The following is a 23,486-nucleotide window of genomic DNA, read 5'->3' on the forward strand; positions in this document are numbered from 1 at the left end:
GATTATTTAAAGGGGAGGGTGCCTGAAAATAAATAATATAATCTTTCAGTGTTGAATTCTTTAAGCCGTCAGTTACAGACACATTACAAACTGTGAGCTCTCAGGAAATGTTAGAGTATTTTACAGTAATACATTGTTTCAAAATTATTGCAATGGACTAGCACATGTATGTGAAGCCTGTGGTGGGTGGATTTCTCGGTACGCGTCCATTCCCACACCATGCTCAGGTGTGACAAATCACAAACATTTTAAACCAAGCTTGCTGTGTGGATGTTTCAGTCCATAGATGCTTCCCTTTCACCTAAAAATTTTTTTATTGCTTGGTCAGATATATAAAATACCTTGGATTCCGTCACGTAGACAAGACAGTCGTGAAAGCTTCAGATTTATCTCGTATGTGATTGCTTGTTCGAGACTGACTTGTCACCTATCACACCACCTCCCATGTATGTATTCAGTCGTGTGGACCTGCTGGTTAGACCTATATAGCTGTCCGTCTGATCCTAGAGATTGGACACAAACAGCATGTATCCTGCATCAGCACGCCACCTAATGTCCTATCCACCGTTCCGACGTACGAGATCTTACCGGAAAGTTTTAAAATGTGCTTCAAAAATAAAAAGAAATGTCTTTTTATTTTGGATGTAACTTTTTCAGTTCCCTTAAAACTGTTATCTTTGATTTAGAATTCCTTTTCATGTATCCTTTAAGTCAAGCATGTGGGATATTAGACAGCATACTTCTGCCTTTTTGGTGACAGCATGTAGATGTTTTCTGGATGTCTCTGAGGACAGCGTGTCCAGTGATAAGCCTGATGAGACTGGAAATCGAAGGTCGATGGTCGATGATAATGTTACGCCCCTAAAGGTTATCCCAGCGCACAAGAGACCTTAGTCTGACATGAGCTGTCTATGTGGTGATCTATAACCTGATCCCAGATCACTTGATATTCTGCATAAATATTTCTTTACTCACTTTGAAACTTTGCGGCTAAGCCGGATTAAGACGTCTACAGGCCTTTTTAACCAAACAGAGCACATGTTGCAATGCACGTTCCCACCTGTATGGCCATTGCCTAGCTTTAAGTTGGGAAGTATCTATTTTAGGGACATGTCCCTATATATGTATTCATACATGTAATCAAGAGAGAACATCTGAACTGAGTTGCTTGCATAACCATAATGGGTTGAACTTTGTTTTTTTTTTTTTAATTGCTCAATAAATATTTAAAACACAAAATTAAGGCCAGGAGGTCAAGTTACGGATAATTTTCAAGTCTTTAATCTTGAGTCAGACATCATACAATTGTGTTTGCGATCAAAGAAAAGCTTAATTATAATTGGACAATCTGATAAAAGTTTTAGTGAAATCGGTTAATTTTTATTGATGGAGGCCAGTAGAGAAAGATGATGTCGGTAAAGTGGACATCGTTGTTTTCTTCTCTTCTCTCTGTTTCTATGAATGTTTATGAGTAGTCAGTTTTACAACGCTAATGGCTTACTTACAAGTCATGGTTTACAAGTCGTGATTTTCAGCACAACCGCTATTTGCAGCATGCATATTGATGCGAATAGCCTGCTTAGCTTTATGGATTCCTCTTGTACACGTAAGTCCGCAAAACTAGCGCAGTTGTTGTTTTTATAAAGATCAGTGAACTGGGATATGAATGTATTTTATAAAGTGGTTTTAAACCAAACAAATTGCATGCATTCATAGATCATGTTAACATCCTTTTGTCTGCATTGGGTAGAAAGATGTGATATTTCAGATCTTTAGCCGGCAAGCATGTGCTTCCTCAGCATGACCTCCATTAGTGGAACCAAAATTCTCTGCGCATATACTTTGTGTGTGTGTGGGGGTTTTTTTTTTGGTTTTTTTTTTCAAAGAAATTTTCTAGACAGTATGAAACCCAGACCGCTGAGAATTAAATTAAGGTGGTTAGAATCTGTTACACAAATGACATTATCACATTTGTTATGTTCATATATTTTAGGTAGTTTTGACATGGCAGTAGGAAATATATAAATTCCTTGCATATAACACTTTTGAAATGGTCGAAAGATTTACTGATTGAGTTACACGGCGGATTTGATCTTGGACCTCCACATGTGAAATTTCTGCACATGATCCACTAAATGAGTTCAAACTACAGAACTCCTACTGCCATGCTATATTACTATGCCAAATAAAATTATCTACGTTGGGAAGTGCCCCTGAAGCAAAAAAAAAAAAACAGAATGTTCAAAGAGTTTGGGGTTTTGATAGCAGAAGACATCTAAATTGTATATAATAGATCGCAAAAACTTACAAGCAGATTTGTACTCTGGGAGGCCATTAGAGCATACATTGCCTTTTTTTTTTTTTAGATTTTAAAACATGTGCTACCTTGTGATTCTCATTAGTATATCTCATTTCTACAGAATGTCTAGTGGGAAATATCCATAGGAGGAAATGCCCTGGATCTGTTTGCAACAAACTGTTTCTGGCTTTAGCTAGCAGAAGTAATTACCTGACCAGCAGGGTGGTACTGGCTTTGTCAATAATGTGGGATAATCTGGACTGCTGGGCTCTACACATAAATGTCCAAACTGCAATAGAAATTTTTCTTTCGGCCGTAATGTTACAGTTCTTGTGTGTACTGAAGCGTTTTATGGGCACATTTACACCAGCAAGTACATCATGTATTATAGACTTGTTCGACGAACATATAGTGCAGGAACAAAACAATTTACAGAACAAAGAGACTACAAACGTGTACATGTACACGTAGATTTTGAGTCAGGAAGGAGCCTTTATGAGCTCTGTTAAAGGCAAAGAAAACACCAGCATGAAGTACATGTCAGATGAAAGATCATTAAATACTTCCAGGGAAAACAGTTTGAATTTTTTTTTTTGAATATTTTTCAACCTAGTAAAATGGATATAAAACTTTGGATTCTATTGTCTTCTTTTCTGACCATATTGTGATCTGTGACGTCACATCAGCTTCTTGCCATTTGACACCCATAGATGGCTATATTTCATCATTCAGAATGCATCTACATTTAGAGCTATGAATGCATTCAACTAGTGGGCCTTGAAAAACCTAAATATTTCAAGCCAGAAATATTGCTGTGACATAATTGATGCCTTCTGGATCCCTACACATCACCATAGAATCCCAGGTTTTAAATTTAACAAATTTTACTCCATTTAAGAAATTCTAATAAAATGAAACTATTTTCCTTCACAGTGTTTAATGTTCTTTCATCTGATAAATGCCTTATTTTAGTGTTTTCTTTGCACATAAGGACAACGTGCCATATATGCACATTACCATCATAATAACCAATTATGTTAACACAACATACCTTGATATTTGTTAACAAATCAGATAGTTATTTGGATACATAATGTTACATTTAATTATCTCTTTTCTTTTGAAGTGACATTTACCAGTAAATGACTTGACGTGAATGCAGTTTGCCATTATAATTACAGCTGCTCAGATGTCTCCATAAAAAACAATGAACATCTGCTTGAAGACATGTTATGCTGAATTTGACAGGCGTATCTTTCACATGTAATGTTAAAATATACTGGTATCTTTGTCTACCTCCAGGTCACAAACAGATACAGTTAGGCATCACTAGACAAGGTGTAAACACGTGTCATTTTGTAGGCTTACCAGCATGTCTAGCTGTAATCATGTCTGTTAGATTAATTTTAAAACATTGTGCATTTTTAGAAACCTCCAAAACTCTGTGAAATACATGGTGAAATATTTTCATTCATTGTTACAATAATACCATAATGTTGTGGTTGCCTGAGTCATGAACTCAACTGATTACCATTTTAAAAACTGTCCGATTTTGAAATTGATAAAATTAAGCATGCTGTTCTATTATGTTCTTAATGCTTTTGGTTTTTTTATTGACTGTCCATCTTTGTTAAGTATGACTGTTTTTGTTTTTTCAGTTGGGATCGCGACATGCATTTTAATACCTATATTGAGGGCAGAGTATAAAGGTCCAACATTGGCACCATGGACCAGACACTTGCACAGAACTGTCAGCATCAGTGGACAAATGCCATCAGAATGGTTTGTATTTTTAGACTTTCCTGTACATTCCAATAAACTTTTTCACTATTAACCTAATGATTGTACTCCTCCCCTTCCCCCACCTCCACCCTTCCTCAGCTTCGATCTGTGTCTCTCTCTCCCTCTCTTCAAGAAATTGCACAATTGATTGGACATTACTATCTGCAGAATGGCTCATGGATTTGCATTCAAATTCCTGCAGTTGGTTCTTTTCGGATCCCTGAAGATTGCATGCACTCGGATACCCATGCATACAAATCCACATGAAATCCCTGCTTGATTACCACAAAGAAAATACCAGCATGCCTGGTATACATATACATTACCCTGAACTATGACATAGTTCAACAAATATCATATCCAACTCTGAATAATACTATAATAGTAGCTCCAGTAGAAGAGTGCCAGGGAGAAGTAAATTAACTGAGAGCTTGCTAAATGCTACATAATTCAAAAATTTGACAGGACATCTAAACATATTCTTGTAATTGTAAAGAAATTGATAAGTACAAGTACATGATTGGCTGGCTCTCTGTTATTCGAACTCCTCATACGCTGGCTGCTGTCGTGTAAGTGAAAATTTCGTCAATATGGCAATAAAACAGCAATCTTATAACAACAGAAAAAATCTTGATGGATTTGGAGAATTGCTCACTTGATGTTAATGGATTCTTAGTTTTACGGTATGTAACTTGAACGAATTGATCTTATTTTGCCCTCAAACAGAATGTCCTTATGATTGACTTTTCACTTTCAGTTTTATGGTGTACCCGAATTACTTCTCGCATGAAAGAGCAGCTTCGAGTGCAATCTATGTTCAATTTTTATGTTCTGGTGACAAAACTATAATGCTTGGGTTGGCCCGTTTCAGAGTTTCCAATAAAGTAAAATTTTATCAGTCTTGCAAAAGGTTGAAAAATAACATGTACAATACATGTATTATATGGTGTCCATCTGCATTAGTTATCTATGGTAAAACAAACATTTCATTATGCCGTAATTTTATTTTCTTTTCTCCATTTAGAAACAATATTCAGTAATATATTTTTCTTGTTTAATACAGGTTAAAAAACATGTTTTTTTTTTAATTACTGTTATATCTTCTATTACCTTCAACTTTAAAAATAAGGAGCTTCAGGTATTTAGAATTCAAAAACTTTCATAAAAAATATTTTTTATGTAATGTGTGGAAAAATTTAAGGCAATCATTGTTGGAAACATTGTATGCTAAGTAATTGCAGCGTTTGTGTGCTGAATAATGTAATGGAAAACCAAGCAAACCCACCCAGAGAACACCTAGTACAACACTGTGTGGTTGAGACAGCCATTCATTGTTGAATATAAAGAAATGCATACATATGTATTGGCACCAACAAAAGCAGTTGTTGTTGTTTTTTTTTTTTTCAGGGGTAAAATGCTGTTATTTTTGTGTTTTATTTTTTTTGTTTTTGTTTTTTTTTTCTCTTTAATTATTCCAAGTTGGAGTATTTTAAGTATTTTTTTCCTTGTCCAATAGTTCAAACAAAAGGAATCACTGTATCTGACCTAAAATCTTGCCCATGGTTATCTGAGTTACCCATTTTACCTGAATATGAGAATTTCGTTTATAAAAATGTTAAAGGATGTTTTGAATTTAGGATTATGTACAGTATATAAAACGGGGGAAAGTAATATTTTGCTTTTATTAGCCTCCAAAACTACACTTTATTAGGCAAATATTAGGACAAATAGAGTGCTCTTTACTGATCAAGAAAATAAATTTCTTCAGTGTAATAGCTACCAGGTACAGAGAAGTATATTTGAATTTTTGACCTACTTTGCCATAGTTGGTGACTGAATGTTTCTGTCTAAATGTAATGTGTTTATCAGCCCTGTAGCACAGCAGCACATTTTCTGGCTAAAGAGCTGGTGTAACTGTTAGAAAAAAGCTTATGATTAAAAATTAAATTACCATTCATAGATGATGAGCTGTCTTGTGTCAGATGAGTAAATTATGAATAACTGACATGCATGTTTAAAATTAAGAGTTTATTTGACCGATGGCAGAGTGTGGCATTTTAAACAGCTGATGTACATATACATGGTTTTTATAGTTTTATGATACTGATATAATATACATCTATAAAAATGATACAATGTAATGAAGAAATAATAAATAATTTACATTACCATCATAAAATTTTTTTGATAAATGTACAGCATTTTAATATTGTATGACATCATTAGATCATTATTATTGGGTAAGTGAGATAAGCTGACTCTTTGCTGCTCGATTTATAATAAATAAAAGTCTGTATTTATTTGATCGGTGTTTTACCCCGTACTCTAGAATATTTCACTTATATGACAGAGACCAGCATTACGGTGGGAGGAAACTGGGCAGCGCCCCGGGGAAAACACTCGACCATCCGCAGGTTGCTGGCAGACCTTCCCACGTATGGCCGGAGAGGAAGCCAGCATGAGCTGGACTTGAACTCACATCGACCGCATTGGTGAGAGGCTCCTGGGTCATTATGCTGCGCTAGCGCGCTAACCAGCTGAGCCACAGAGGCCCCCTGCAAGTCTGTAATCAGTGTCTGTAAAGATAGTGTCCTAGTCCAGTATCAGATGAAGGCTGGCCTACACGTGGTACCACATGGATGCGGGATTAACATGCAGATATGCCAGTCAGTCATACCTGTACACATGTTGAAATGTCTTGAGTGTCTTTTGTGACACAAGGACTGGTTAGATTTCTGCAACATAGTAACAAAAGACAGAAAAATATACACATATGTAAGGGAATGTTACTCGAAGTCGGGAGACCTGGAATCAAAGCTTTGTCGGGTCCCACCAAAGACTATAAAAACGGTACTCTCCTACCTAGCTTGGCGTTCAGCACTGAGAGATTAGAGGAATGAAACATGACTGGTGGGCTGGGTGTCAGTGCAGTTTAACTTGGTGGGGTGGCATTTCTGTTGTCTTCGGTATGACACTTCAGTGGAGGCAGCGATTTGGCGGCAAGAAGACAAAGTATAAGTACACACACCTAAGGACTTCTCGTTGTCATATGACTGAAAAATTGTTAAGCACGATGTAAAACCTCAAGCATTTATATACGTGTGAATGTTATAAACGGTTTACAATGCTTGATTAACGTCTAAAAGTTTCTGAGTATTGGGTTACTTCTAAGTATTAGGTTACTTCTGGATATCGTATGATTTCTGATTGTCAGGTTACTTTTAATTTATATGTCAAGTGGGTTGTGAGTATCAGGTAACTACTGATTGTCAGATGATTTTGAGTACGAAGTTTCTTCTACTTGTCAGGGGATTTTGAGTATCAGGTCACTTGTAGATGTCTGGGATTTTGAGTTTCAGGCCACAGCTTGATGTCAGGTGATTTCTGAGAATCATGTCACCTGTGGATGTCAGGTGATGTGTGAGAATCAGGGTACTTCTAGATGTCAGGTGATGTCTGAGAATTAGGTCAGATGAATTGTTAATGTCAGCTTATTTCTGGATGTCAGGTGATTTCTGAGAATCGTGTCACCTGTGGATGTCAGGTGATGTGTGAGAATCAGGGTACTTCTAGATGTCAGGTGATGTGTGAGAATTAGGTCAGATGAATCGTTAATGTCAGCTTATTTCTGGATGTCGGATGACTTATCATGAGTATCGGGCTACTTCAAGGTGACTGAATATCGAGTTACATGTATCATTTTTCATACATTGTAACACAGGATGTCTGATATATATATAATGAATATATAATATATTGATTATATGGGATTATGTCTGGGTACATTATTAGGTGATATCTCTATGTTCATCTGAAGTGTCAGATTTATAGTTTTGCTTAAATCTGTCAACTGACATAGATTGGATAATATGTAGATTGGACTTTCATGTATGCACGTTCGAAGTATACTTGACACAACTTTATTCAAAAGGCATCATTATGCACTGCTCTAACCTTAGTTGCCTGCCTGAGTGTTATGTTCACTAAAACCCGCACAAACTGCCAGCAAGGTGAGACTTAACGGATTAAGCGTCCAGGAAGGATCCAGTATCTTTGTGTGTGCAGTGCAATCCTATATTCCAGATTTTACAGGGTTTCCCCTGAGGAGAGAAGTCCTTGAGGGAGGATGAGGCCTTTTGTCTGCATAGTCTCAGTGATGGGAAGCTACATGCACACGTAATATGACATGTATGGTGGGAAAGTATAGGAGCTAAAGAATCAATGGTGTTCAGCAGATAAGGGTACTGTCCCCTCTCCCCTCCCCCTGTCCGCAATATTTTCTGCATTGCAAGACTTCTCAAATTGTTCAAATTCAAATCCCGGCCAGCTTGACTGATACAAAAGATATGCTTGGCTTGCGGGCATTGATCAGTCAAAGTTTTGTTATAACAACAGAGTTATGTTTTAGGTTAAGTCATATATCAGTACATGTTATATGCCATGTGACGATAAGTAATAATTCCGTCTCTAACAACAAAAGGCTGCAGACTTTTTTTTTCTCAGGGACATAGACTGTGATCTTTTCAGCTCTTAAGTTTCCTGCAGCTATATATTTTATTGAAGATGATTTGTTTGTACAGTCACAGGTAACTATTAAATCACAGGCCTGTCGGAGCCATGTTTGTTTCACTCTACTCGCCTTACAGCAATTCAAACATTTTTAAAGTGGCCTGTCAATGAGTGAGTGTTACTTTGACTCCGTGGTTGCACGCTAAAGGTCATCATGAAACGTGGAGATGTTTGATGCAGAGCAGCAATAGAACGTTGATGTCTTGTGTGCTAGGTGTCTTTAGTAGTTTAACCCACAGAGCCCAAATTTTGTCCGTACCTGTTCAATACTCAGTACACCTGATTCTGAAGGTTCTATTGATCTTAAATATAGAAAGGTGGTTTGTTGGGAAGGTAGGATGAAGCTGTTAATAAAATAGGTTTCATCACCAAAAGTAGCTTTTGTGATTTTATCATTTCCCTCTAAAAATGCACATTTTTGGGCAAATTGGTTTGGTCAGATATTTATTTCTATTTTTGCAGCCATACATGTAAGTCTTCATGCTTCATGCAAATATGGTGTCAAAGAGATGCATGCAGAGACTAAAACATTCACATATGCCTCTACATGTAGGCTTAATGTACATTCACAGTTTTCCAGCTTTAGATTTTTTAATCTTTAAAATAAATACCATTTTAATGCATATGTCTACTGTATTTGTTTGTGCCTAATATTATATGTATGTATGCCTGAGGTTTTACGTCATACTTATGACGATATTGACGAGGAGTCATTAGGGGTTTGTCTTCTTGTGGCAGGGCGAGTCCTTGCTGCCATAGTGCTGACGCCACTGCATGTGGTAAATGTATCGATTTAAGATGACAATTGGTTACATATAGTAACAGCATGTCACTCGAGCAGTTAGGATATACATGTACCTACGGCTGATTCCTTCATCAGCACCAGCACACCTGAAAGGTGGAGAAAACATAAAAATGACTTAAAAGTTCAGATGAAAAGTTAGTCCTAAATCTTGTCATATATTTCTTTCGATTTTTCTTTAAAGATAATGACATGAAAATATATAGTCTTTATGAAATAATGTTACAAATGAGGATATAGCGCAGGTTTAGTAAGTACATTTGCACTAGAATTTGGTCTTTTCTGCTAACAAATGTGTTGAACCTGGATTTTACATTATTATGTAATGATGATTTATACCCAAGTGCTGGTCCCAAATACTAACCATACAAAAAAAATTCAAATACTTTTTTCTTCTGACATACAAAAATAAGTTTTCACGCTCTTTATTTATTATTAGCATCATTTTTATGTTTTTTTCTTCTTTAAGCAAGCTTAAAACATTCCACTTTTAACATTCATCTGGTGTTGATATACATGTGTAGTGGTCTCTTATTAAAATCATGATAAGAGACAATGTAACATTCTGGTGTACATGTCAACCAATCCAGACCATATACACATGCAACTAGCCAGTGACAGACATTTTGCAGGGTACTGTGATATCCAGACACAGTATACAAGTAATAATATAATAGCATTTGACAAGCAGCCCCCTACCATTCCACAGGCAAACCATAGACAATCCACAAGCTGTCACACTTTGTTGTGTGCAGTTCAGTTAGCTGCTCAAATGGAGAGCTTTCTGTCTGGCTTGTAACTGGAGCACACTGTGCTAGGTGCTTCAGCACATTAAATGGGCGCTGTTACAAGAATGGCTCTAGTCCACATCGCACATGTATTTATATTGTATACGACCGTAAGTCCCAATATAGGCATAGGATGTTCAGAATGCCAACAGTAAACGTGTACCGGTAGTTGTCATCGCATATAGGTATGAATTTAGAATCCCTTGAGGGAATAGAAGGATATTAATCGTGAAACCGAGTGAAAGATTAGTAAATAAATATTAAATCTTGAGATAGTCACGAAATGTACAATGTAGTACAGGGTAAAACTATAGCTTATCAGTCTGAATTGCCAGTGTGGTTGGAAATGCCTGGACAAAGATCAAATTCAAGGTAGATTCAATACATATTATGTTAATATATAATATCATAAGTTCAGTAGTTTCTCGGCTTACACTGAAGTGCACAGTCACGTCCACGCAATATCCTCAGAAAATTCCCCCATAGGCAGTATGATGGCATGTTTCGGCATATTAGTGGAATAAATGTTAATATATATATATATATATATCAGTGAAGTTTACCTTAATTTTATTTAGTCTTCAAATTGTGTGAAATGTATTTCCAAACTGCATCTAAAGTTGTACATTATCGTTTAAATATGTTGAGGGTTTAGGATGTTTATTGAATTATTGTGTTGATTTTCAGTGGAGTTATAATCAAAATGATGCTTTGTATTAATACAGCTTACATAAATTGTGTCATTAAGTGTAGTATTTACACTTTTCAACCAGTTTTATCACATTCCAAAGCACATCTGGATTTACAAACAGGCAAATAAAAGAAATCTCGTTCCATTTCTGCAAATTAATATTTAAATAACAATAAACATTTTTTGACATGTCAGGAGTGACAATTAAACCAGAGCAATTACTACATAAATGCTTTACAGGAGATGACTTTTGTGTGAAAATGTAGTGGTTTCATGATGCGGGTGTTTAACTTTGTGATCTTTTGCGTGCAACTTATGCAAAATTACATGTATTTCAAGGGAATTTACTGCCATACTTAAGCTGCAAAATCAGTATGATCCCACATATAGGCTTAGGGAAGTTGTTATGTGCGCTCTCAAAAAAATTTGTGCTCAGTTTAATTTGTTTATACCTCATCATACATGTAAGTTAATGTATAATGTACATGAAGGGGAAAAAGTTCTGCTTCTGTGTTTTTACTTTAATTTTATTATTTAAAGCTAAAGCGTGTCCATATATATTTATTTTTAGATATTTTTTTTCCATCTGTTTTGGTTACTTTTAATAACAATGTCATTATGTCAGTATTTGACTTGACTATGATGTTTGGCAAAACATAGAAATAATGGCCAGAACACTGAAGTGATCTAAATTGTTGTGATCTGTGTTTCTTTCTTTTCTTGCAGTAAAAATGTCCACACTAAACTAAAATTTCCAAAATTACTGGAAGGATTTCCTGTGGCGTTATTCCGACAAGACTTTAAGATGTTGGCCTGGAGTTCAGAGTTTGTCACCATACACATCTTGTGGCCGTCACTGTTGTTTTTACCATGGGGAATCTCTCTTGCCTGTGAGTACGTGTGTACTAATTGAGGATAAACTTCAATTGATAAGTGGAATTGATCAGCAGATTTAACCCGTCATCTTAATCCTTAAATATGGTCCAGTGTAAAGATTTGAGATGTGTTTAAGTTTTACTAGACTTTTGGACAACTGGCCCTTGTTGTTTGTATTTAGGCATATAGCCCTGATATTGCTTGGAGTATAAGTTGCCTTGCTGTATTCTCCCATTGTTATGCTGTTGTTACTGTCTCGGGTTGATGAAGAGCATGCATTGACAATTTACTCATCGCAGGCTGTAATCATTTAATTGATCGCCTAACTGGAGAATTTCGATCTTGATTGACATTAAAAGAGCAGTTTACAAGAAATCCATGTAATGATTTTTTAAGAGAAAAAGTGGTAAGCATTTGTATATATTGTCATCCAAATGACAAAGCAGAAGAATACTTCAAATACAGTTGATTCATGGCTGTTTTGCACGTTAACAATGTCTCCGGGGACTTAACTGTGGATACTCTACATTGCAGTTCAGGGGTTGATAGAAGTCGTCTGGACAAACCGGTATTCGGTCCCTCAATTGAATGAAAAACTCAGTAACTGGTTATATCTGTTCAATTTGACATTGTTTTTTGAAAGAAATATTCATAGTTTTTCTGAACATATCTGCGAGCTATCTACCTTTTACGGAAATCTTCATGACCATCTGAATTGATTAGATTTAAGAAGGCAAGTTTTGAAAGCAGAAGGGAGTATGAAATCAAACATGCCACCCATAAATTCTTTGGTCTCTGCCAAATCGTTTCTCACAAATAATTTGACCGTCTTCGTCTTCCAATCGTTCTGTTTTTCACATAACCTTGATGTTCAGGTCCTTTCAAGGCAAACATGCAGTTTGCTTCAAGGTTTTGTTTCCGGGAATCTGAAATTTGATAAATGGCTTATAGCAGCGAATTAAAACCTTTTTAGTCAGATATGAACATTTACATCTATTGGCTATAACAGCATGTTTTTTGTTCAAATACTGAAAGTGGACACAACTATTGTCTTCTAAAATTCTCAGGGGTCCTTTGGAATTGGAAAAGTTCAGTTGCTATCAGCTGTGTAATATATAGTCTTATCTTGCAGCCATTGTTTTTTGTTGTTGTTTTTTGTTTTTGTTTTGTTATAATTGTTACATAATGCTTCAGGGTCAAACTCAGTGCTGTGCATGCCCAGTTATCCAAGCAAAAAGTTGTACTGAACTCGGAAGGTCTTCCAGCAACCTGCGGATGGTTGTGGGTTTCTGCCGGGTTCCACTCGGTTTCCTACCACCATAATGTGGCCGCCGTCATATAAGTGAAATAAATTGAGGTTCTGTTGTCCTAATCTGAAGATGCCTTGCTTTCTACCAATATGATATACCAGTATGTCATTTCAAAGTTGGTAGTTTACTCCAGGCACCCTTGGTTTCTAGCATGGAATGTAACTCTGAAATAGGGCAACACGAAATGTTGGGAAAGTTACGGGGCAGAAATGCGTTGGATCGACAGTAAGCCACCTTTACTGAAACTTCACATGCGCATTATATCTTACCATGTGTAAATCCATGTCAACCGACTGGTCCCCATAATCAATTAACCTGTCCTGAGTCTCGCAGAACCAAAAACAATCCATGATGAACCCCACAAATTCACAAAATAAATACATTTTTAGACATTGTATCCACTGTGGCCACCATCTCGTTCTGAGAGTCGTACATACAAGTCACGTGATTGATGTGAGCACAGAAAAAGAATGTGGTCATTTAAAGGAAATAATAATAGCTGTGGCAGTCATGATATTAACACGAGGCAGGTGTAGTCGTCCATTTGGCTGGTTCATACCCCTGACGTCAGATTTCACTAATCGCTTCAATCTCGTTCCTTCGTGCAAATGATTAAAATAGTGATAGATGGCATAGGACCGCAGTGGGTGTAATGTCTGAAAATGTATTGTCTTTGTGAAATCGTGCCGCTGTCATGGATCGTTTTTGGTTCTGTGAGACTCAGAACAGGTTAGTTGATTATGGGGACCACTCGGTTGAGAGGGACTTATGCCAGGGAACTTTTAATGCGTGTGTGAAGATGCGGTAAGTGTGGCTTACCGTCGATCCTACACATTAGAAGCAGTTTCTCCCCATCACTTTCTCAACACTCTGGCTGATTTCAGAGTTACATTCGGCAACAACCCGGTTTACTCCAGCCATACAATTAATGACTGTGTTTGTATAAGATTTTTAAGTATGGCATTACACAACTATCTAATAATATGTCAGCTGAAAATACAACTTCTGACTCTGACACTGTTTTATGCAAAAAAAAAGAAAAAAGAAAGCCATGTCCATGGGCATGTGTTTAGTATAACCTGTTTAAGCTAGATGTCAAAGTTGATTGATAATGATTGATGATCATATCAATTTGAAGAACATGAAGGACCAAACCAGTGATCTCTGATAACCTTTTGTCTCCAGGACACACCAGGTGTTGGTTCAATCCTGAACTTGGACATGGAATTTCTAGATTCTCTCACCTTGGTGACGATAATAATGGTGTTGACGCTTGCACAGTCTAAATCTTTCTTGAAGATGACTGATTTCCACCAATATGTCGAACAAATCTGAAGTGTAATATTGTGCATGCGACAAAGTTTGTCAATAATTTGCCAGAGGTCAGTGGTTTTCCACACCACCTCCAGTTTCCCCAACACAGGACTGATAGCCATCATATAACAAAATTATTTATAAATGTATTTCATGAAACAACAATGAAATAAATAAGTGCAATAATGTGTCATATACAGACATAATCTTGGTGACTCGGTTTTTGGATTGAGTGTGCATGTGCTACAAATATAAACATATAGAAAGCAATTTCCCTATAAGAAATGTGAACCCAAGTCTTTGACAAATTTCACCATCTTGAAATTTAATTCACACTGGTCTTGACTTCCAGTTGGACCAGTACAGCCTCTTGATTTTAAAATGACATTCAACAAGGACATCTTGGCTGTCGGTGAGACCCTGAGGTTGAACTGTAGCCTGACAACCAATGAGAGTGCAGTGTTGGAAGTGCACCACAATCGCCGATCCTTGACGGAGTTTGTCAGCTATTCTGATGCGCATCATGTTGAGATAGTGATACAGAATGTAAGCTTGGAGCAGCATGGAATGTATCACTGTTACAAGAACAAGAACCCGAGGCCCAGTACCATCTCTGTGCATGTGGCATGTGAGTGTTCTTTTGTTTTTCTTTATCACTGTGCCAAAATTGGCATCAGTCCATCTGTCTGTCTGTCTATTTCTTTGTAAACACTGTATCTCTTGAACATTTGTAGGCAGGGCTACCAAATTCATATGCAAGCATATATAAGCCATTTTATATTTAAGTATTGGGAATAACTTCTTTAACTTTGGTAAATGTTTTCAAGGTCATGGGGGTCATTTAAGTTGTATTTTATGTTAAGCCTGAGATCAAGGTAATATCACTTGAACTTCTGAAGCAGTTTTCTTCAAACTTGAACCACATATGCACCTATAGTCATGTAGAAAAAAGTATTTGTCATTGAATGTGACCTGTTTTGGTTTTTTTTTTGTTCAAGGATGGACTCAATCTGAGATCATCATATGGGTATAGTACAGCTATTTTCAAAAAGGCCCTGCTTACATAAGAGGGCTTTGGTGGCTACAGTGTTGTCTTGTGTGGTCTTGCACAAAGTTTACTGTAGACCTGCACTTAGCCTTCTACCAATATGACAAGTCACATGTGGGAAAGTTTGACAGTAGCTCTCCAAAAGTTGCTGGTTTACTCCAGACACCCAGGTCTTGAGTCTTCTTGCGGAACTATTTAGTCAGCATTCAGCAATAAAATTTCTTTTGTTGTTTAAAATCGTGTTGTACATACTTTAGACCAAGGGAATGCATATGTATATAGTGTTATTAGAAACCAAGGCTGAGACAGAAGGTTTGTGTCTTCTGACATCACTTCCTGCCTAATCAGCGTGAACCCGGTGACCTCGGCATTGTTTCAGATTTCTGTGCAAATTTTGCAAATGTTTTCAGTGATTTAATGTGAAAATAGAGAGCAGAACATGTGCTGTAAGGAGTATGCAAGCTGTGGAACATCAGCATGGTTTTCCAGTGAGGCAGCATGTTTAATGTCCATCATGGACTGGCCTGCTTCATTAAACCTGACACCATTGTAATTAACATTACGTCCTAAGCTAACAAAGAAACATTAACTTTGTGGAAGTCTGGGTAATGCAGGGACATATATAGTGATAGACATGCTGTAGAAATTTTATCGTTCTACACAGACCCCCCAAGGAAGCCAAGAAACATTATGTGCGTCTCTGAGAGCCTTGAGAATATGACCTGTACCTGGGACCCCGTGAAAACATCTGAGCAGTTAAACATCAAGACAAACTGGACTCTCTACTATAAAATTGGGTAAGCTAGTTACAGTTCATATTTTTTCATTTTTAATAGTACTTGAAAATTGTTTAATTCATATAGTTTAATCATTTTTGTTTGCTATCATTGAGCTTGCTTTGCCTGATAAGTTAAAGGTGAAAGGTCCATCAGTTATGGCATCAAGTCAGTGAAAATGAAACCCTGCATTATTTCCTCTTTTGTTCTTTTAGGATTGAGAAGAAACTGGAAATAGAGGGCAGGTAAAATCTTCTTGATGTACTAAAGTATATTTTTTTCTTAACAGAATCATGCAGTGTTTACTGGCCTGTGTAGCTTAACAGTACTTTGTTTCACTTATCATTTATAACTAGTACAGGTTATCTTTGATCAGCCTGCTGCAACTATGTGATCAGTATTAAAGAAATGCTCATAATTAGTGTCATATAATTGTTTTCCTGATACACTAATATGTTGCAAGTTTAAGGAATGTTCCTTAAACATAAGCTTTAGTGCCATAGCCATTTTGACAAGTTATTAAGATGGGTATGCCATTGTTACATTATTTGCATTATGGTATTTTCTTCTAAATCAGTGGAGTTTTAATACATGATGATGGCTCAGGCTGGTGTATGTAAAAATATTTTTTTTAGTAAAAGGATTTTTTAAAAAAAAATGTTTATTGGGATGCTATAAAGGGCAAATGTGTAGGAATGTTAACTACTGTAACAAAACTTTGACATGGTGTCACTAAGGGACATAACTCTGTGAGAGCATCTTAATTTGGAAATCATGTTAATGCCCAGTTTCTACCCTCAAGACCTAATTAATCGATCACACCTTGGGATACAAATATGTAACCAGTACCCACAGTACCGTACCCTCTACTAACACACTCTCTAAACCATAGCACACCTACACCCACTTCAACTGTGTTGAAATAAAAACTGATCAACCATTCATTCACATAAACACATCTTAGGCCTATGCATATATCAATAAATAGGCTAGAACTTACATATTTTTCAAGTACATTGTATATGGAAAGCGTTTATATATGTAATGGTGAAAACATTGCGTTTAACTTCAGTTATTGTTATAACTTCCAGTGTGGTTATGTTTTTTGTCAGCATTTATCTGCTTGTCTGTCAGTATAGCTTTACAGAAAAATTATCAACCGATTTGAATTATGTTTGAGGACTGTGCCAGTCCTATAAATTTTGGTCATGATTTGGATCTGAATCACAGAATTTCTAAGACAATTGATTCTTCACAATTGAGAGCTCGGACACAAATGCAAAGCATAGCCCCTGTAATTCTGTGAATTGTGTGCACATTTCACTGCGACAGACGTTTACGCTCGCCATGTGCCTTCTGGCTAGTCAAGCAATTTCTAAAAGCTTATCGGGATCCTGGGTGGCTAATTGAGCTAAAGTGTCACTCTTGGTACAGTCTTTTGGCCCTTAATTGACTAAGGAGCTCATTGGGACAAGTACAGCTCCCACTGTTGTGGCTGTTGCTTTAAGTCAGAACATTTATATCAGGCAAGTGTAATTTATTTCCTCTTCAATCTCTGCCGTCAATAAACCTGACTGCTGTCGTCTAAGAGAAATAATTATTTGCTTGGTTTTAAATGTCAAGCTAAAAAAAAAGAGCACTGTATTGGAATGTTTTTAAATTTGTTTCATGCCAAATATTCATACAGGCTGATGTGTCAGCCTGTATAGCATTTTAGCAGATATAAGTATAGACTAATTATGCATAATTAATTATACTTAACTAATTAATGCCATGCAAAAATTCTAAGGCATGGATCCACATCCTCTGAATGCAGATCCTTTATTGCAGCTGTCAGTTGTCATAGCTCATCTAGAATTGGTGGGTTTGTCTACATAAGGTTTGTCAAAAATGAAGGTAACTGACGAACTGTTATTGACCCCTCAAGTTTTTGTCCGGTTTGATTTGCCTGAAAACCTGACCGCCATGTTAAAAGCATGAAATATAAGAGACTTAAAGCATTGAACCCAGAGCAGCGACCCTCGTGCAATAGTGTGATAAAAACCTATCAAATAAATCTTCCTGTAAATATGCTCAGTACGATCTTAGTACAGTAACCACCTGGCTATGGAGGCCAGTATAGTGTGAATGCCTTGGGACAGAACAATTTTGTTGAAAATTGAGTTACCCTCGATAAATAAATAAGTAATATTATTTTACATGTATTACTGTGTAGGCCCTTGAAAATCCAGGTAGAGAATAAGACAAGAGCATATAATGACATATCATGCTTCCCCTAGACTTCTGTGAGATGTGGAAACTGCTAACTGTTTTTTAAGCTGCGACAAACAGCGCTATAATCCACCTTGTCTCTGTTGCTAGATCAGTCCAACATTTTACATCCTCTCTTTTAACATCAGTGCATCAGTTATATTTTTTTTTACATCCATCTTTTATCATTGGGAAATGTGTAAGATTTTTTAAATTCTATTTTTTTTCACAAGCAATTTACGTAATGAGCGGCACGATTACAAGACAATATCGCCTTTTTTTCGGGAATGTTGCAGCTACTGTGAATTTGTGCTTGTTATTTGGAAAATCTAGATGTCTTTAGTGAATTGAGTTTATGTGTACCTGTCACTATAGGGCTAGATGTGGTAACATTTTATAACACAAGGAAGACAGATTTTTCATACTGAGTAAGATTAAATAACGTCTCGATCTGTTGCCATAGCAACCGTAAGAGTTGAAGCCCTAAATTTGTATTTAGACAGCCAGAACAGGAGGTAGGCTGTAGGAAATGTATCTGTAATACTGTTGTGGATTATGAGATCAGGATTTTCAATTTAAAGATAGAAACAAGCTATAGTACATATATATGGCAATAAAAATCTGTCATTTTCATTTTAAAAGACATTTATCTGAAATACATATACATATAGTTTACAGTGGTATGACATGTACATGTATAAAGATGGAATACCTTTTCTTGTGTAGAGGTGATCGCCTGATCAGATCTGGAATGGCCATTATTTTCTGCGATACATGGACTACATATAAACCGGCCATAACCAGTTTTCTCATAGAAAGTTAAGCCAAAGACAGGATGATCAATAGACTATAGACAACGTTATGGGGCTAAATTACTTTAGTTTTCCCTGTTAAACTGAATGAAGCCAATTAAAAATGCAAAGCTTTATCCCCCTTATACAGAGCCACACATCATTTCACACGATCACCCCCAAAGTTTCATAATCTTTATTGATAACATATGTCTACTGGACCTTAAGTGTTTGGACCTTTATTGGACCTTTTGTGTCCGATAGCATATAACTTTATTGGACGTTTGATCTTTGATAACATACATCTTTATTGGACATTTGTTATCTGATAGCACGTCTTGATTGGGCCTTTAGTGTCTGATAGCCAATGTCTTCATTGGACCTTTGGAGTCTGATAGCACATGTCTTTATTACACCTTTGGTGCCTGATAGCACATGTCTTTATTACACCTTTGGCCTCTCATAGCACACATCTTCATTGGACCTATGATCTGTGACAGCACGTCTTCATTGGACCTTTGGTGTCTGATGCCACATGTCTTTATTGGACCATTCTGTCTGATGACTTTAGTTGAAATTTGATCTCTGATAACACGTCTTTATTGGACCTCTAATCTCTAATATCACTTGTCTTTTTTGGACCTGTGGTGTCTGATAGCACATCTTTATTGGACACTTGATGTCTGATAGCACATCTTTATTGGACCTTTGGAGTCTGATAGCACATCTTTATTGGACCTTTGGAGTCTGATAGCACATCTTTATTGGACACTTGATGTCTTATAGCACATCTTTATTGGACACTTGATGTCTTATAGCACGTCTTTATTGGACCTGTGGTGTCTGATAGCACGTCTTTATTGGACCTTCGGCGTCTTATTGGACATGTTTATTGGACCTTTGGTGTTTGATAACACATCTTTATTGGACATACGGTGTCTGATAGTGCATCTTCATCGAACATTTGGTGTCTGATAGCATATGTTTATTGGACCTTCGGCGTCTTATTGGACATGTTTATTGGACCTTTGGTGTTTAATAGCACGTCTTTAGTGGCCTTCAGTGTTTGATAACCTTGTGGTTACAGGACGTTTGTAGTTGGATTATGTTGTCAATATACCCATCATTCAGTCTACAATACTGATTGACTTCATGTATCTTTGGTGTCTGAAAACATGTTGTCTTTACCAAATGTTCAGTGTCTGATAACATTGTCTTTACCAGACAATTGATGATAGCGTGATTATAGTCTTTACTGTACCTATTATTTAATGTCTGATAACTTGCAGCCTTATACTGAACCTTTTTCGTGAGATAGCATTGTCCTTAATGGACCTTTAGCTAATTAGCACATTTTTTATGTTCAATGTCTGATGACATTTTTTACTGGACCTGTGTCTGATGAAGTATTTACTGGAGCTTCAGTGTGTTATAACATTGTCTTCTCCGGGCCTTTGAAGCCAGATAACAATCTTGTTTGTCTTTAACGGATGTTAAGTATCTGATAACATTTTCTTTACTGGATCATTATGGCTTGTGTCTTTTCTGAACCTTCAGTGGCCTGTAACATGTTGACTTTGCTGGACATTTGGTGGCGGATAACATTAATTATCTTTATCGATAAATGGACTTTTGAATTCGCGTAACATGTTGTGTTTACCTTCATTGTCTGATAACATTTTTGACTCGATCTAGGTGTGATAATGTACATGGATTTACTGAATTGTTGTCTGATAACATTGTCTTTACTGAACCATTGTTGTCCGATAACATTGTCTTTACTGAATCATTGCTTTCTCATAACATTGTCTTTATTGAATCATTGTTGTCTGATAACATTGTCTTTACTGGATCATTGTTGTCTGATAACATTGTCTTTACTGAATCATTGTTGTCTAATAACGTTGTCTTTACTGAATCATTGTTGTCTGATAACATTGTCTTTACTGAATCATTGTTGTCTGATAACAGTGTCTTTTCTGGCTCTTAAGTGAGTCTAATGTCTTGTCTTTTCTGGACTTTGGTGTCTGATAAAATTGCTTTCAATGGCCCTTTGATCTTCAGTATCTGGTAACATATTGTCTTTATTTTTCTTTCAGTGTCTGATAAGCTTGTGTTGACTGAGTCTTTGGTGTCTGATAATTTTGTGTTTACTATCCCTCCAGTTTTTCCCGGTGCCCAGTGCCAGCCAATTTTTCTTGTTCATGGGAAGCCATCCACCTGCCAGTGCCTCAAAAATCATTTAAGTTTTGGGCGTTTTACTTTGTAAAGGTGGTTGCACAAAATGACATAGACACTGCAAGCTCTTCAGTTCGACATGTCTCGCCAAAACGGAAAGGTAACAGTGGGCGCCAATCTGGGTACAGCATGTACCCTCAGCCTATCTCGTGCTACTGCATGCATGCGAGTGGAAAATCAAATCTGCATCTCACATGTTATCAATTTCCCCAAAGCTGTTCTCAGGTGATTTATTTATTTGTTTATTTGATTGCTGTTGTATGTTGTGCTCGAGAATATTTCACATATAGGACGGCATTATAATAGTAGGAAACCAGGCAGAGCCTGGGGAAGACACACGACCATCCACAGGTACCTGGCAGACAATTCCCACATATATTGATTGTCATTGAAGATGATTTGTTGTGTTACCAAGGACAAAATCATATGCAGACATATGAAGATGGTTTGCAGCTTGCATGGTTTGTAATTCTCTGTACATGTCAATCCAAAATCTTCTGTTCTGAGATGCCTGTCAACAGCAGTGATCTATACCAGCTTAATTCTTGATTGTGAGTTCAAGTCTCATGCTTACTTCCTCTCCGGTCGTACGTGGGAAGGTCTGCCAGCAACCTGCAGATGGTCGTGGGTTTCCCCCTAGCTATGCCCGGTTTCCACCCAACATAATGCTGGCCACCGCCGTATGAGTGAAATATTCGAGCACGGCGTAAAACACCAATCAAATCAATAAATAAATAATTCTTGATTTGCATATTTAGGTGGGCCTTAGGGTGGCATTGAGTGATGGCAGTGCTCATACGCATATTCAGGTAGCCTAACATGGAGATTACCTGACATTCTACCAATTTGGCTTACATATGTGCTCACTGTACAGGTGAAAATCTTCAGAGAGCTCATCAGTCAAGCTGCGTTAATTCACATAGTGCAGTTGTCAAATTCTGCATGAAATAGTGTTTGCTATTTTCATTTGACTGTATTAAGCTCAAATTTGTTGATTTGATAAAACAAATGGCACTGTTTAAACGCATCTTGTTTTTACATGCCTGACATGAGCAATTTACTTTGGGCAGTTGAGTTTCCTCTACACCATGAATTAGTTGTGGTGGTGTTGAAATACACTCTTGATTGTACTGTGATTTTCACCCTTTAATCAATAGATAAGTTACCAGTTGACTGAAAATACAAATGGAAGTCTAGGTGTGTGAATAGCTAAACTTCTATTTTCTCGTAGGAATTAGCTTCCTATAAGTGGTGATTATACATATACCGCTTTCAATTTTATTGTGGATTCCGGATGTGTTTTTTTGTTTTTTCACTCTTCAGCTTTCAAAGGTAATTTAGGCTTAGAGTAATTTCCCAAACAGCTTTTATTCTTTTGCCGTTTTACTGATTGGCTCGCATTTAAGAGTTTCGGATTGAGTTTGACTCTACGGCATTCTTTAGGGTTTCTGAATGGGTTTTAGCTTATCTGTACAAAGTACAGGCATAGTTATAATTATGTCATAGTACCTTGAGCCTGGATGTCTGTTCTACACTGGGAATGCATGCCTTATGCTTGGCATGTGTTAGGGATGGTATCTAAATAAGTATACAGCACGTATTGAGCTGAGGTTTTGCATCTATGTATTATTCACTGAAGCACAATAACACATAGGGTGTGTTCCATTGTTGATGCCGGGTATGTGTATTAATTAATGTGTATTAATTAATGTGTATTAATTACCCTATGTTACCAACTTCATGACCTTCACGTCTTTTTTTTGTTTATTTTGAATTACAATTCTTGTTAATGTAAATGTTCCAGTACTTTATGTATTGAACTGAAGTTTTGCATTTGCATGTGTCTCCTACCTGAAGGCAAATAAGCTGTCTTTCCACACCTGAGCAATATTTTCAATGTTTAAATCTAAATTGACTTTGAGAGCAATTACTGAATGGCTTCTATCCCATGG

General features: G+C 36.8%; 1 protein-coding gene across 2 annotated transcripts in view; it reads left to right on the plus strand.

The window, feature by feature from the left end:
- Positions 1 to 3,794: 3,794 nt before the first annotated feature.
- Positions 3,795 to 23,486, plus strand: part of LOC135471369 (uncharacterized) — a 49,482-nt gene continuing 29,790 nt past the window's right edge. For both annotated transcript variants that reach the window (XM_064750579.1, XM_064750580.1), the window contains exons 1-5: positions 3,795 to 4,081; positions 11,658 to 11,821; positions 14,784 to 15,059; positions 16,144 to 16,276; positions 16,471 to 16,500. In XM_064750579.1, coding sequence (XP_064606649.1) covers positions 3,813 to 4,081; positions 11,658 to 11,821; positions 14,784 to 15,059; positions 16,144 to 16,276; positions 16,471 to 16,500 — 872 coding nt within the window. In that variant the 5' untranslated portion in view covers positions 3,795 to 3,812. The remainder of the gene's footprint in view (positions 4,082 to 11,657; positions 11,822 to 14,783; positions 15,060 to 16,143; positions 16,277 to 16,470; positions 16,501 to 23,486) is intronic.

This window comes from Liolophura sinensis, chromosome 7 (assembly GCF_032854445.1).
Source record: "Liolophura sinensis isolate JHLJ2023 chromosome 7, CUHK_Ljap_v2, whole genome shotgun sequence".
Taxonomy (NCBI): domain Eukaryota; kingdom Metazoa; phylum Mollusca; class Polyplacophora; order Chitonida; family Chitonidae; genus Liolophura; species Liolophura sinensis.